At 40.8% G+C, this 14,130-nt stretch overlaps 1 protein-coding gene across 3 annotated transcripts in view; it reads left to right on the plus strand.

The window, feature by feature from the left end:
* RRAS2 (RAS related 2) overlaps nt 1-13,620 on the plus strand; it is a 35,594-nt gene extending 21,974 nt beyond the window's left edge. For all 3 annotated transcript variants that reach the window (XM_042882115.1, XM_042882116.1, XM_042882117.1), the window contains 5 exons: nt 1,705-1,792; nt 2,218-2,320; nt 4,512-4,620; nt 11,592-11,710; nt 12,151-13,620. In XM_042882115.1, coding sequence (XP_042738049.1) covers nt 1,705-1,792; nt 2,218-2,320; nt 4,512-4,620; nt 11,592-11,710; nt 12,151-12,238 — 507 coding nt within the window. In that variant the 3' untranslated portion in view covers nt 12,239-13,620. The remainder of the gene's footprint in view (nt 1-1,704; nt 1,793-2,217; nt 2,321-4,511; nt 4,621-11,591; nt 11,711-12,150) is intronic.
* Nucleotides 13,621-14,130: the final 510 nt, after the last annotated feature.

Consider the following 14,130-nt stretch of genomic DNA (forward strand, 5'->3'; position numbering starts at 1 on the left):
CTGTGTCTGCTATGCCTAACATTCTTAAATCAATCCTGACTGAACAAGGCTGTGAGCTGTGGTTAATGTTCCCTGTGGCAACTACTCCCAGTGCAATTTAGGAAGACTCCTTCAAAACCAGGAGCTATTTCAGGCATGTTAGCTTTGTCCACTGCCTGCAGGTAAACTATGGCACTAACTGCTTTGCAAGCCTCACCTAGAGTGGCTGTGACAGCAGGCTTAGCAGTGTATCTCCCAGTGTGGGAAGAAGTTGCCCATATGAGGCTTGCTAAATGGGTGAGCACATGCCAGACTCCATCTCCAGATGAGTCTGAGATGCCAGACTCCAATTTGAGATGAGACTGATATTGGACTGGGACAATTTATTCCCCAGCTGAAGGTGGAACAGCATTCCATGTGGGTGTGGTTAGTCTGACACTTGCACTTTGAGGTTTTCTTATTAAAAGCAGAGAAGCTGAAAAGAAGGAAGGGAATGGGAAAGGTGCAGAAGTGGAGGACAGATTACTGATGCTTTATCAAATGCAAGGGAGGTGTGTGGAGTTGTTTAATGTCTCTGGTCTGGGGATCAGCAGCTTTCAGCATGGTGCCAGAGCTAAATGAATAGCTCTGCAGTAGCCTGTATGCACTCTTCCTGTAGCCAAGTGTAAGATGGCCAGGCTGCAGTGCATAGAATATACACAGCTGGGAAAGCGCATCACAAGAAATGAGGTGTCCCTCCCATGTAGGGCAGCAGCAGCTCAGTGTCACAGGAGAGTTTTAACCGTATTCTGTGCTGATGGAGATGTGTCTGAAGAAGGTTGGTGGGCTGGTGCTGTAAAGTACAGTTATTTTAGTTGTTTTTTTTTCCTATTTTCTGACTGTGCCATTTGCAAACTTCATTAAGTTTAGGGCACGGATGCTGAGTGCAGTAGTTTCTTGTTGGTATCCTTGAATTTATGTGATGGGGAAGATGCTTCTGCGAACTTCTGATGTTGAAATAAACAAGGCAAATACCTTATTTTTTGTGATACCCTATTCATGCCTGGACAGCCCCCCCACCTTTTTTTCCCTTCCTCATAACAGCCAATGTGTGGCTTTAAAGCACTTCTATTTCCTTCCTGGCTTACAGAAGTGAATAACATGCGTAAACAGTGCTTCTCCAGTTGCTGTAATGCTCATCCAGGTGTCTGAGCAGTCGGGGCAGTGCACGTCACCAGTGGTGGTATTGAGGGGGAGGAATTTGATGGTGTTCAGCCACTTGTTCTGCGTGGAGTCACTGATAGAAATAGTTACAAAAACGGTAAAGGATTCTAGAAATTACTGGGAAAATCCTAGTGCTTCCTAGAAACTACTTAGAGACTGGGGAGGCAGAATCCTGGAAATGTACAGGAGGTGCCAGAAATGTCTGAATGCTGTCACACATTCAGAGAGACACGGCAGTTCCTGGAGGCTCAAAAAATCCCGAGAGACTTCTGACTTCTAGGAATTCCTGCTGGGAAATACAAGGCATTATTACCAGAAGGCAGAATTCCTGTAGTAATCCATCAGATTTGATAACTCTGCTAGTAATTTCTGTAATTCATGAGCAATAGAAAGGCTGTGTTTTTGAGTACAAACTATTGTATGTGGATATTAATCTGTTCTCCTTCACTAAACCATGGGGCTTCAAGATCTTAGTGTCCTCCATATATTTCTTACACTTTTTTTTCTTTTTTCCCCTCACAGTCCTATTTTGTTACGGATTATGACCCTACAATCGAAGACTCCTACACCAAACAATGTGTGATAGATGAAAGAGCTGCGCGCTTGGACAGTAAGTAGTAGAATAAAAACTGCATCACACTGGGCTGTCATGTGCTGTCTCTTCCACATGCCATCTATTTATTTTGTTTCAAAAGTTTCAGTTCCCCCTTGTCAGTGATCTCTTCAAGGACAAAACAGCACCCCTCCCAACACCACCCTCCTGTCTCTCTGTATGTTTTACAGCTGCATCAGCTGGACCCAAATTAGTGAAAGTTCATTGGACTCTGTCTTTTAGTTTGGTCGGTCTTGAATTGTTCGATAAGTCCCAGGATGTGTTGTAAACCTTAGTAAAAATCCAATAGAACCTGTGTAGAAGTAATTTCTGCTTAGCTGTTTGTGAGAGGCTCTTGTAGTATCCTGTCAAGGAGGATTTTTACTTTTGGTTTATGTTCTTAGAACTTGAACTCTAGTAATTAATGTGTTGCTTATGTTCAGTTCTGGATACAGCCGGACAAGAAGAATTTGGAGCCATGCGTGAACAGTACATGAGGACAGGAGAGGGTTTTCTCCTGGTTTTCTCAGTCACTGATAGAGGAAGGTAAGCCTGATGTCAACCAAGTTAAACCCACAAAAAATGTTCCATCTTTATATCTGTGACTACTCTTAAATTGCTGCTCCTCATCCTTCACTGGGAAAACAAACAAACCAACCTCAAATGTTCTGCAGTGTAAAATGCTCTCTGCACTGAAAACCCTTTGAAGCAAATTGATGAACTGAAAGGGTCTGTCCCTTAGGGTAGGTGACTTGAGCATAAGGAAGCACAGCCAACTCTGTTCAGATGTTCCCTTATAGCCCAGTGTACTAGTTGCAGGTGACAGACTTGCAGTAAGGGCAATTATTACATCCCAGTTCCTAAGAAATATCTCCTTGCTATGTGCTTGTTGACATCCACTGGCTGGCTCTGTGGGTTTCTGGGCAGAGAAATCCAGCTGAGGCTGTGTCTCTGTCCTTCTGCAGGCAGGTGCTCGCTGCCTACTCCCACGAATTGACTGGAACCTGCACACCTGTAGAGCTGAGATGAAATACAAGTTTTTTGGCAGCTGAGAGCTTGGTCAGGTAGCTTCCTGTAATTGTAAGAGTAGGAAACTGCTGTGTATAAGCAGTCTCTGTTTTCACTATGATAATCTTCCATGGAGCTAGCTAGATATTGTAGAGGTAAAGGAGAAGTGGGCAGGGAGCTATCACATTTGCTTTGGGTTGTAACAGAAGAGTAATAAAATGAGGGGGGAAAATTCTTTGCAATGTTATTTTCCTTACAGATTCAATATGGACCCTAATAACTTCTGATTATACTAGAAAAAATCTCTCTATAATAAGAATTAAAATAAGTATTCTTTGGAACGTACACATTTCCCTTATGAATGCTGCAGAAGTTCAGATTCATTTTGATGTACTGTCAGTAGAGACTTTACTCTCCTGTCAGAGATACTTGTCTGGTTTTAAGACATACTGAACACTTGTCTTAACATAAATATTTTTGTAGCAGGGGACTGTGCACTTCTAAAATCACCATGTGAACTCCTTGGCTTGTCTGGAAATCTTAAGTTCTTGTTTGTTCTTTTGGCTAAGGATGTGCCTTGATCTTAAGCAGATCTTGTCATGTTAAACCTGCGTATTACTTTCCCCTCTAAAATCCTTATGAGACTGATGAGGAACAGAGTTCTTGTTTTTGTTCTGATATCCATTTCATTCAAGACTTGCCTTGCCTGTCTGTGAAGCATCTGCTAGAGGTGTCTGTTTAGTGTGGATGAGACATTCTGAACCATGAGGTCTGTGAATTAGTTGGTAACTTTCACCAGTTTCCTCCAATTGCTACAGGCATCTAAGTGGAGTATTAACAATGGTGGTCCAAGTATGCCTAGTGGCATTCTTTCTGCTTCATGTTTCCTCTCATAATTGCTTTAAAAGGCTGAGGTGTACTGTATTGTCATATCTGCCTATGTAAATTTTCTACCAAAATGTAATTGTAAATGGCTTCAGACTATATACCTGGAATTAATTATAGTGGTTGGGATGTCTCTGAGCTAAAGAAAACTTGACTGTTTACCAGCATCAGTGCTGAAGCTCTGTGTGCAAATGACGAAGCTTTAACTGTTTTTACTGAAAATGGTGTATTTTTTTTCTCTCCATAAATCAATGTTTAGGCCAGAATTAGCTGCATTAATATATTGCTTCGCTAGAATACTTCTATCTAAAAAGCATTACTACCAAATAAGACACACTTGGTGACTTTGGAAGTGTTCATTTAGCCTTCCCGTTTTTCCCTTCAAGATATAATTTTTTCCTTCCCTCCCAGTCTCCCTACCAAATTCCTGGATGTAGCTGTGGAGGTTGCTAGATGAAATATTGATCACAGGTGTTTCCAGGCTACGTTTTGAATAGGTAGAGTTGGACTCCAAAATCCGCGTTTGTCGATTGAGCTGATTCTCTTCAACTGGGTGGCATCCTGGTCCCTTTAAAGTGGGAAAGTGTGTTGCTTAACCTGTGGCCCAAATGAAGTCCGTTCCTCTCTGCTGCCAGCTTGAGTCAGGATTTTTTTAGTTTGAGTACTGCATGATTCTCTGACCTGTCATGCTGTGACAGTGGACTCTTTGATGGAGCGCCTGCAGCTGTCTGTGCTCGTGTAGCATGGCAGGGCAAGTCCCAGTAGGTGATTCACCATTCCTGAACTTGCACAGAGCCTGAGAATCTGTGAATTTGTACACTGATGCTCTATTTTTCTTTTACAGTTTTGAAGAAATCTATAAGTTTCAACGACAGATTCTTAGAGTGAAAGATCGTGATGAGTTTCCTATGATTCTAGTTGGTAATAAAGCAGATCTGGACCACCAAAGACAGGTAATTAATTTCTTACTAGTTACTGCTAGCTCTCTTAGGGAAATTTCACTATTTTTTCTCATGATAATAGAGTGGGAACAAGAAACAAATGGGGGAAAAAAAAAAAAAGATACCGTATTAGCTAACTGCAATGCAAGAAACAACTACTCAGGAACTGTACTTGAATCTTTGAAGTAGGATGGCGTTCCACATGCAGCAGATCTGTCTGACTCATGTGTGATGTTAGACCAAATCTATTCACATACAGAGGTTGAGAGCTCTGTCATGGCTCAGGCATGAATGTATGTCATTCTTCCTATCTGTTACTCACCACTGTGCACTGTGCCAAGCAGAGCACATTCCAGCACTGCCATTGCTGTTATTGCTCACTGCTGTGCTTCGTATGAATGAGTAGCCATTCATCTCTTTCCATTTGACCACCTGTCTTCTGCATAACTGACTCAAAGCTTTAGAAGATAAAACTATAGTAATACAGTGTCCTCCTATTTGAGTACCTTGAAATTTTGGATTTCAACCTCGCTTCTAGTTGTAAGAGTTGTTAAAAGATTTGATTAAATGGTTTAGATGGATTTTCTGTATTTACTCTTGGTTTTCATAAATCAAATTGATGGTTTGAACTGAAATGGAAATAATTGTACTAAACCAGCAGGAAAGGAGCATGTGTCAAACTTCTGTCATTCAACTTATTTCAGAAGTTGTATTTTCTCCTGAGACAGTGAGATGACTCTTAAAGCTTTGGTAGCAAACGTGATTGATTTTTACCTGAAAGTAAACTAAAAGCTACTGAGATTTCCCTATTTTAAAAGATTAACAAGGAGAGAACAACTTAAATGCTAAGATTCTCAGATTTGTTTACCTGTCTTTAGTCTGTCTGTGAGTGTTTACATAAATATTCTTTGCTAAATAAAATATTGCCTGTGTTAAGAACCAGTGGCTTGAGCATGGAAACATTTGACTCGAAACACGTTAGTATTTTAGTGGTTTAATACACAATTGTTGAAAGATTTTTCTTGAAGAGCACCTGAAGCCACGGAGTTCAAAAAGAAGTTCCTGTTAAATACCCTCCTTTGATTGTCACACCCTCTCTATCCAGGACCTGAGTATAGGAAGGTCATTACAGAAGTTAAGACTGATGCTGAAAGATGGTGTCTCAAAAGTCGGAGTTGGACACTGGTCCTTGTGTATCCCTTCCAAAATGGGATGTCCTGTCATGAAAGAACTTTTAACAGAAGCTCTGTGCAGACTCATCAGGAGTAACTTCACATGTTCACACATGCACAGAGCTGTGTAGCCCCTGTCCCTGAGACAGAAGTGGAATGTGTTCCCACTTCAGTTACCATCATACCCCCATCAGAATTGCTGGATTTAACCTTGCATGTCCTGGAATATGAGGTACTTCACGACAACAGCTGTGCATTAAACTGTGTAGGTAGAACTGAGCTCTTTTGAAAACTGTAACAGCTGAATGACAGACTTCTAAATAATTTGAGAGGGAAATAACATCATCTGTCAACCCACATTTTCAGAGGATACCTGTAAATGTAAATAGTAATCCTGGAGATCATTCCTAGAAATACTTTGATCTCCTCCATACTTTTAATGTTACTACACAGCCTGTAACTTATCAGCTTCTCCTTTAAAAAAGGTGCCCTCCCTTTTCCCCTGCTGGTCCCTCCATACTTGATGACTAGTTTCTTTTACAGAAAGCAGTCCAAAGCAGCTGCTTCCACAGTGCCCAACTTTGCAGTTCTCTTCCTACATCTGAACACAAAAGCATGCATCACCAGAAGCATCTTTATTGTTGTTTTTATGGCTTCATTAATTGGTCTTAGATGCTGGGAAGCATAACTCCTGGTACTGCCATGCACATTATTTATGTGCAAATTGGTAGGTTTGTCACTTTTGTCCTAGGTCAGGACTTAATCTTCATTAATCTGTAGCACTTGCAGGTTTGCTGAAACAACTAGTGGCGTGTTTTTAACTCTTCTATGCCCCTTTCTCTGTCATGTGATGGGGCTCTGCCCTTAGGTCAGCCCAGAGGAATGATTTGGGGATGCTGAGGTGACATAATAGTTCCTTAGAAGGGAGGGGCTTCCCTCCTTCTTGACTTGACATTTATGCTCTTTCCTGTGTTGTTGTTAACACTCACCCGAGGCACTGTGCAAGCTGAATCATCTCTTTAGACAGGGAGAAAAACAGACAAGCTGGAAGGGCTCTGATACGTGTGCAAGTGAAATCAGCTCATGGAGAGATGGAGTGAGTGCCAGAGCTTGAAGCATGGGAAGGGGTGGGACTGTGGCTCTTAGCAGAGCAGGGAGGAGTTGGGGTGGGGGAAAGAAAGTGAGACCTCGCCTTTTGGCAGCAGTTAGCAGTGAGATGTTATCAGCTGGATGTTAAACAGCAGCCAGAGCCTCTGCTCCATCACGTGAGCTCAGGCTGCCAGCATCTATTCAGTGCGCTGGCTCAGCTTGCTGACCTGGCTGAAAGCAAGTCCTGCCACCACATCTTCCCAAGTATGGAGAACTCCAGCCTGCTGCAGGCTGGCTACACAGGCAGCATGAGGGAGAGGTGGGAGCCAAGGCAGAGTTCTCCCCCCACTCCTGAGCCCTGTGGTGTGGGAGGTTGCTCTGTGCTGTAGCTTGTGGGCATGCAGAGAAGTGCTGGCCTTCTGCCAGTAGTGCTTTCAGAGATTCAGAAAGATGAATTTTTAGAATCAGACTGTTTGTGATCATCATCTACCTTTTTCTTGAAGACAGAAGGCAAAGTAGTGAGCTAACAAAGTGCGCTCTGCGAATGTAAAACTAAGTTAAAGGAAGTCATTCAGCTTGTTTTTTGGTCAACCCGTGATGCTTATTGCAATTAACACAGATTTTTCTGCATCTGGAGAGAGTTAAATGTGTATGGAAAATGTTTAGGATGTCTCAAGGGTCTGACCACACCCCCATGCAAGGAGGTGAATTGTGTAGTTCAGACAGAGTGCTATCATCGTGATACCATAAAATAGGGAGCAAATAACTAACAATCCTGATGGAGTGCTGACTGCTGCTCAGGCAATATGTGAATTGCACGGTACTGCAGAAGTGCACAGCTCTAGTATGATCTTGATGCAACCTTCGTGGCATGCTGAAGGTGTAGCTTAAGATAGCAGCTGTAATAGAAGTAGGTTGACTCAAGTGTTCTTGTAAGATAATAAATGAAATAGGAAGTTTGAAACAATAGTTTACTACAGTAATAGCTGTAACTGAATGGAATTAAGAGGACTTGTTTTGTCTCCTGTGTAGCACAGGAGGTGAAGTCCTGGATACCCATTTGGCTGACAAAGAAAGCTGATTTATTAGAGGAAGAGCAAGCAATCTTTACAATTTCTTTGTACGATGAGAATAAAATCACCAGTATTTCCAGATTCCCTCATCAGTCATGGGTTAGAGACACATCTCTGCTCTTCCCTTTGAAGTCAATGCCATGTAGTACTCTATCTTAAATGGGTTAGTTCTGCACACCTCAGACAGCACTGGATGCTCCTGTGGTAAGGCAGTTCAGCAGAGCCGTCTATATAACAATAAGTGCTGCCAACAGGGGAGCAGGCTTGTCAGTGCAGTGTGTGTGACTTTTTGAAGATAACTGCTGGCTTAAACTGGGTCAAGTCTGCTCATGGCCCAGATGGCAGGGTTTCAAGGAAAATCCAAGTTGCAACAGGAAAATACTTGAGTTTCATTCGATACTTGTTTCAGATTTTACATTGTTACTGATGTAATACAATGAGCTGGTGTTAGCTTACCTATATTGCTGAGTCCATTTAAAGCAAGACTTTAAGGAGAGTTTGTCTTGTCTTTATTCTGTGCCTAGACAGATGATGAGCAAAGCCAGTGGTGCCTGGCAGGTAGTCCTGTGGTTGGACTTTTCTCTGCATGAGCCTGGATACTAGCAAACAGTAGTTCATAGCTTGCTTTTGCTGCTGCATGAGCTTAGCCTGAGATATCTATCAGTGGCTAGGTGCAGTGATTTCTCTGATCTCACAGAAGGATTGTACCTTCAGGTTTTGCCATGGCTTGCTTGCTTTTTGACCTCTATAAATACCAAGCAATCAGCCATCTGATGCGGTAGTTGAATACAGCAAGCTGGTCTTTGATTAGGTGTCATTGCTTTATAACCAGATTGTATGTGCCAAAGGGTTTCTTGGGGTCTCTCTTGGGAGAGGAATCGCTGTCATGTTCTGGCACCAGTCCAACGTAGCTCTTAGTCTTTGCAAGTATAGGGGGAAGGTATGCAGGCAGTGCTAAGTCAGGCAGCATTGTAGAAGTTCTTTAGGTGGAGGAAAGAGTAGAAATGTCAGAAAGGACTCTATTTCTAACAATTCTCAGATACAATAATGTAGAGGGAGAGCAGTCTGAGATCCGTTCACAGGGCTCATGCACGTGTTGAAATGGAAACTGATTCAGTAAGAATGCTGTTACGTAGGGAGTTGGGGGATACGCTTTTCCATGTTTGACTTGCTTGTTTACATCTATTATAGTATTTAATTGAGTAACTTCTACCAACAGTATCTGAAAGCAAATAGTAAAATACCTAAAACAAAGGATAAGCACTGCAGGGGATGCCGTTCATATTCACAATTAAGCTTATTGACACAAAGATTGTCAATGCAGAACCAACACACCCAGTCTATCAGAAATTCTGTTCTGGGAACATAAATTTGAGTGTTCCTTGACAAAAAAAAATGTAATTTTGATTTTCCTAGTGTCCTTTAATCTCTCTTATCTTCCTTACTGAAAAGTCTATCACGGTTGTTATGTCTAAGCAGGGAGTATGGAGAACGTGAGAGTGTAAACTCATATTTTTGATTTCTACAATTTCTATGTTTGCTTTTCCAGCAATTTCCTCAGCTTTGAAAGCAGATCCTGTATGCTCTGGCCTCTAATTTACTGCTTGAGCACTGCAAATGCTTCCATAGCGTGCCCAAAGCAAACAAACGCAAATCTAAATTGATTTTGTTGAGGTCGCTTGCATTGACTGCAAGCTGCTTCACAGCATTCCGGTAAAATTAGATGAAATGACAATAAGATTATTTTGAAATTAAGCAGTTACAGATGTTCTAGCAAAAACAACAAGGGCTCTTATGTTGCATCTGTAATGTTGTATATGCAGACTTTTGGGAAAGTGTAGTTTCACTTTATTACATTAGTTTCTTACAGCTACATTTGTTCGGTATCTCTAATGTGCTTTCGATACAATAACGAAGAAAATAGTGATTACATTGGTTTAAAGACAAGGTTCAATTTCTCTTCAGGACCATGCTTTCTTTTATAGCTATTGAGTTTAATTTTATTTTAATCTTCCTGGGGCTACAGTAGGCTGTGCAGGAATGAGGAAAAGTGAAGTAGAAGTAAACAGTTTTTGCAACTGTTGTGTTGGTACTTGAGCTTATTTTTGTCTGATGAATGAGACAAAGAAGCATTAAAGTTTCTGAAAGTCTCCATACAAACTTTGGGGGATTCTGCAATGTCACTGACTTGCCAGAAGATAGCTGAGAATGTTTCTCAAAATGCGGCTTTGGAATAAGGACATTTCAACAATTTGGGGCTGGGGGAGGAGATGAAAATGGAGCAAAAATGTCGAGTGTCATTTGGTTTTCAGGTAGTAATGGAGAATAGAAAGATCCCAGTCATTCATTCTTTGTGCCCTGCTGTTAAAAGTTCAGGTACAATAGATGATGTTGGTTGTGTTGCAGTGCAAGTGGGGTGTCAGTGACAGAGGATCAGATGTGCTGAGGTGCTGTGAGAGAGGGCTCTCAGGCCTTGCATGTAGCTGTAGGAAAGTATTCTGCATGTTACAAAGCACTCCTGCATCTTGCACTGTGCTGGGTGCTCACAATGATGTTCTCCTGTTTCCATCTCTTTCTGCTTCTGTGTGGTTCCTTGATCTCAGCATGCATCTGACTGTCTTTTCAGAAGCAAACTAAAAATAAACCTTCAGGGTCTTTGTTCTCATTATATCAGGCCTATGCGTGCTGGTTTGACATATTTCTGTGAAAGCAGTATATAATCTTTGACACTTCTACCACTAGCTGCTGCCTTGGCGAGATCTGTTGCGCTTCCTTTTATCACTGAAAGCTGTCCTTTCCTCCCTGTTCTGGGGGCAGCTTCCTGTTGAAGGCTTTTTTCAATGTTTTGCACTTCTCGCAGTCGTCTTTGTCATCTGTCCTCACTGCTTTTGACTTCATCCAAAAACATGTAGCCATCTCCGTTGCACTGTGACCAACTTATTCCTTTCTGTATTGAAGTCTTCTTGCTTACTGCCTTCTGCTCCACCATTTCAAGTGTTATTCCATCTCTTTATGACGCTCACCATTTCCTCTTAATCTCCCTTTCCTCCTCCCAAGAAGACAAGAGGCAGACAGTTTCATTAATATCTCTTAAGTGGGGAGACTTATGTATATCTAGACCTCCTGTGATTTAAGCCACTTATAACTGGTTGTCTTAATATTTTGATGAGTCATAAATAGATTTATAATGATTCAGAAGCTAACCCACGTCTTTTTTTTTTTTTAAAGCTGTAATTTTATTTTTTCCTCTAGATTTATGTGGGCCAGGGAGAGTTGAGTTCAGCATTCCAAGCTCTTGTAGTAACCCCAGAAATCTTGAGTCAGGCAGTTGCTTTGGTGGGTTCTTGTGTGCTTAGGAAGGGAAACTTGGTCTTGTTACACAGAAATGAAGTGAATGGGAGGCAGCTGCAGTGGAGGAAATTCCTTGTAGGTTTGGTCTTTGTTTATAAAAAGACTTCACTTGAATGTGAAAAGATGTATTACAAGAACTTGTTTTCCAGTTGTATTACATGGTCAATGTAGAAATCTGATCTGTGGTCAGAAAAGCATTATTGTTTGAGGGAAGTAGACCCTTAAACTGTGTTTGCAGTGCCTACTGACACAGCTGTGCCAGCAATAGGTTTAACTTAATGATTGATTTCTCTTACAGGTGACACAAGAGGAAGGTCAGCAGCTAGCACGACAACTTAAAGTAACGTACATGGAAGCCTCAGCAAAGATCAGATTGAATGTAGACCAAGCTTTTCATGAACTTGTCAGAGTTATAAGGTATGATAACTTAAGTCCAAATAATTAGTGTCCCTTCATTAATGGATAGCTTGAGCAAATGCATTGAAACGCAGCAGGAGATGGCTGAAAAAATTCTGCCTGCCGTGAACTTCAGCCAGTATTCTGTGTTCTAGAATTTTCCTGTGTAATGGTAGAAATATCTACGTGAGTATTATGTGTATTTGAAAGAGAAGGAAAGCATTCTGGACCGTAATCTTTCAGATTTTACTGAGTACCCAGGAAGCCAACTTGTAACATAAATGTGAATATTGGCCTTCTGTAAAGAGCAAAACGAAAGTACTATCACTCACTCCTGGTGCTCAAAATTATTTAAGTTCATTCCCTATGCAAATGTAAAATCATAGAATTTAAATACAGTTTCTATGTTTATTTAACTGAAAATGGTTCTGCGAGTTTAACTTTGAAATGTCTTTTTCTAGGAAATTTCAAGAGCAAGAGTGCCCTCCTTCACCAGAGCCAACACGGAAAGAGAAAGACAAAAAAGGCTGCCATTGTGTAATTTTCTGAGAATCCCAAGAACCAAGCTATCAACTGCCAGATTATTATTTTTTTTCTTTCCATCATTTTACATCACTTCTGGTATTGGTCTAGCCTTACATGTGCATGTCCTAAAAGTGGTCACCAGAATAGCCTTAGTCCAAGAAGCTGGCAGAATAGTTCTTGAAGACTCGGTCATCTTGGGGCAGACTTCACAACAAAACACTAAGGCTGCTTCTTTAATACCACAGTTCCTTCGTTCTCTCCCTTTAAGAGCTTGCACCTTGTGGAGTTTTATTCGCAAAGGAGATGAAACAAAACCGTGTAGGACAAGGTGTTGAAGTCACGCATAAGTTGTCTCTTGTGAATTAATTTATTTTTACTTCTGATGTTTCATTAGCTATTACAAAGACCTATATTGAATTACAGAGAATACTTTTAAAAAACGTGGGTGGATTGGCTTTTTTGCCCTCAGTTAAATTAGACTTGAGTATTCAGCTAGCCTTAAGAAACCTACACTGAATTTCATTGTCAGCAAAATTTTTCATCTCTTATTTATGCTGCAGTTTTATTTCAGTGGCCAAAACAAGTCTACTGTATTTATTTTCTGAATCCAGAACAGCTACGGGAGGATTACTGCTACTATTAAAATATGGCCAAATACCTGAGCTCATTCTGGATTGAGGCATTTCAGCTTCTTATGAAATTTCACATCATTGTTTGGGGGGGGGATTAAAAGAAAATTGTCTTCCTTTGTATTTCTGGGTAAGGGATTAAGGAAAACTAAAATTGTAGCTGGTTTTTTTTTTTTTTTCATGTGATATAAAAATGAATTTGATCTTTCCATTGTCAGAGATGATTAAATGTTTTTGCTATATACTTTTATACATTATTTTCTTATCAAACTAGTTAACAAGTATTTTTATATGTTTGTAAGCAAATATGCTTTCACAGCATAACTTGTGTATATGTAAAGATGAGTATTTAATTCTCACAGTTCACTTTTAACTGACAAAATGTGGGATTTGCCAAACTGTGGTAAACTTCTCCTTACTCTCCTGGTTATACCCAAGAATGGCCAATTATGTGCCTGCCCAACGCGCCCATAGAGTAAAATCTAGTGTTGTTTTAATCAATTTCAGTACCCTTTACTAAAGACTGACCATTATGTGAACTATTAAACTGTAAGACTTTTAACTGATTGTTTAGTTAAACCGTGGATGGTTGTTTAATTTTCAGTTCTGTGGATTGTGTTTAAACAATTCAAGAGTATGTTCCCTGATATTGAAATACTGAGTGGTATTGCACAGTTGTCACCTTACTGAATGTGTCCAACAGTTCTTTGAAACTTGATTATTAAGCAAACCCTTGTATAACTTCAGGTGCTAGAATTAAAGATGATCTAACCATTATCAGGGGGTAAGCATATTGCCTCTTTCTGACTCTTCTAAAGCCTGGTTCTTTTTGGAGGGTGGGGGGAATGAAGGAGGTGATGGAATCTAATTAGGAGATCAGCATGCACATCCACACGACTTTCTTCAAGCTTGAAAGTGAAGTCATCTTAACTGTGATAGATGGTAAAAGCTGGTATTTATTTTGACTTAAAATGTGTGATTGGTGGTCTGCTCAAGAATTCCACTGTGCTTCCAGCTGTGCTATCAGGTGCTCTGCCATAAATCTGCAATGTCTGCTGAGAAAGCAGTGTTGAAACAAGGTCTGCTTACCTTTCCTGCAGCCAAGCATTAGACCTCGAAGCAACGCTAGAACCATGCAGAGCAGAGGAATTCAGAGACAGTCAGGCTGTGTAATTCTGAGTCTGAGAAAGTGAGCAGCTCTTCCTTCCTCCCTTGAGTTGTTCCTGGGCAGCGAAAGTCTGCTTATGAATAATGTGTAAAAAATTCAAAGCAGGAGTTATGGTGAAA

The sequence above is a fragment of the Lagopus leucura genome, unplaced genomic scaffold (assembly GCF_019238085.1).
Source record: "Lagopus leucura isolate 7727_CA_CO unplaced genomic scaffold, USGS_WTPT01 Super-Scaffold_100033, whole genome shotgun sequence".
Taxonomy (NCBI): Eukaryota; Metazoa; Chordata; class Aves; order Galliformes; family Phasianidae; genus Lagopus; species Lagopus leucura.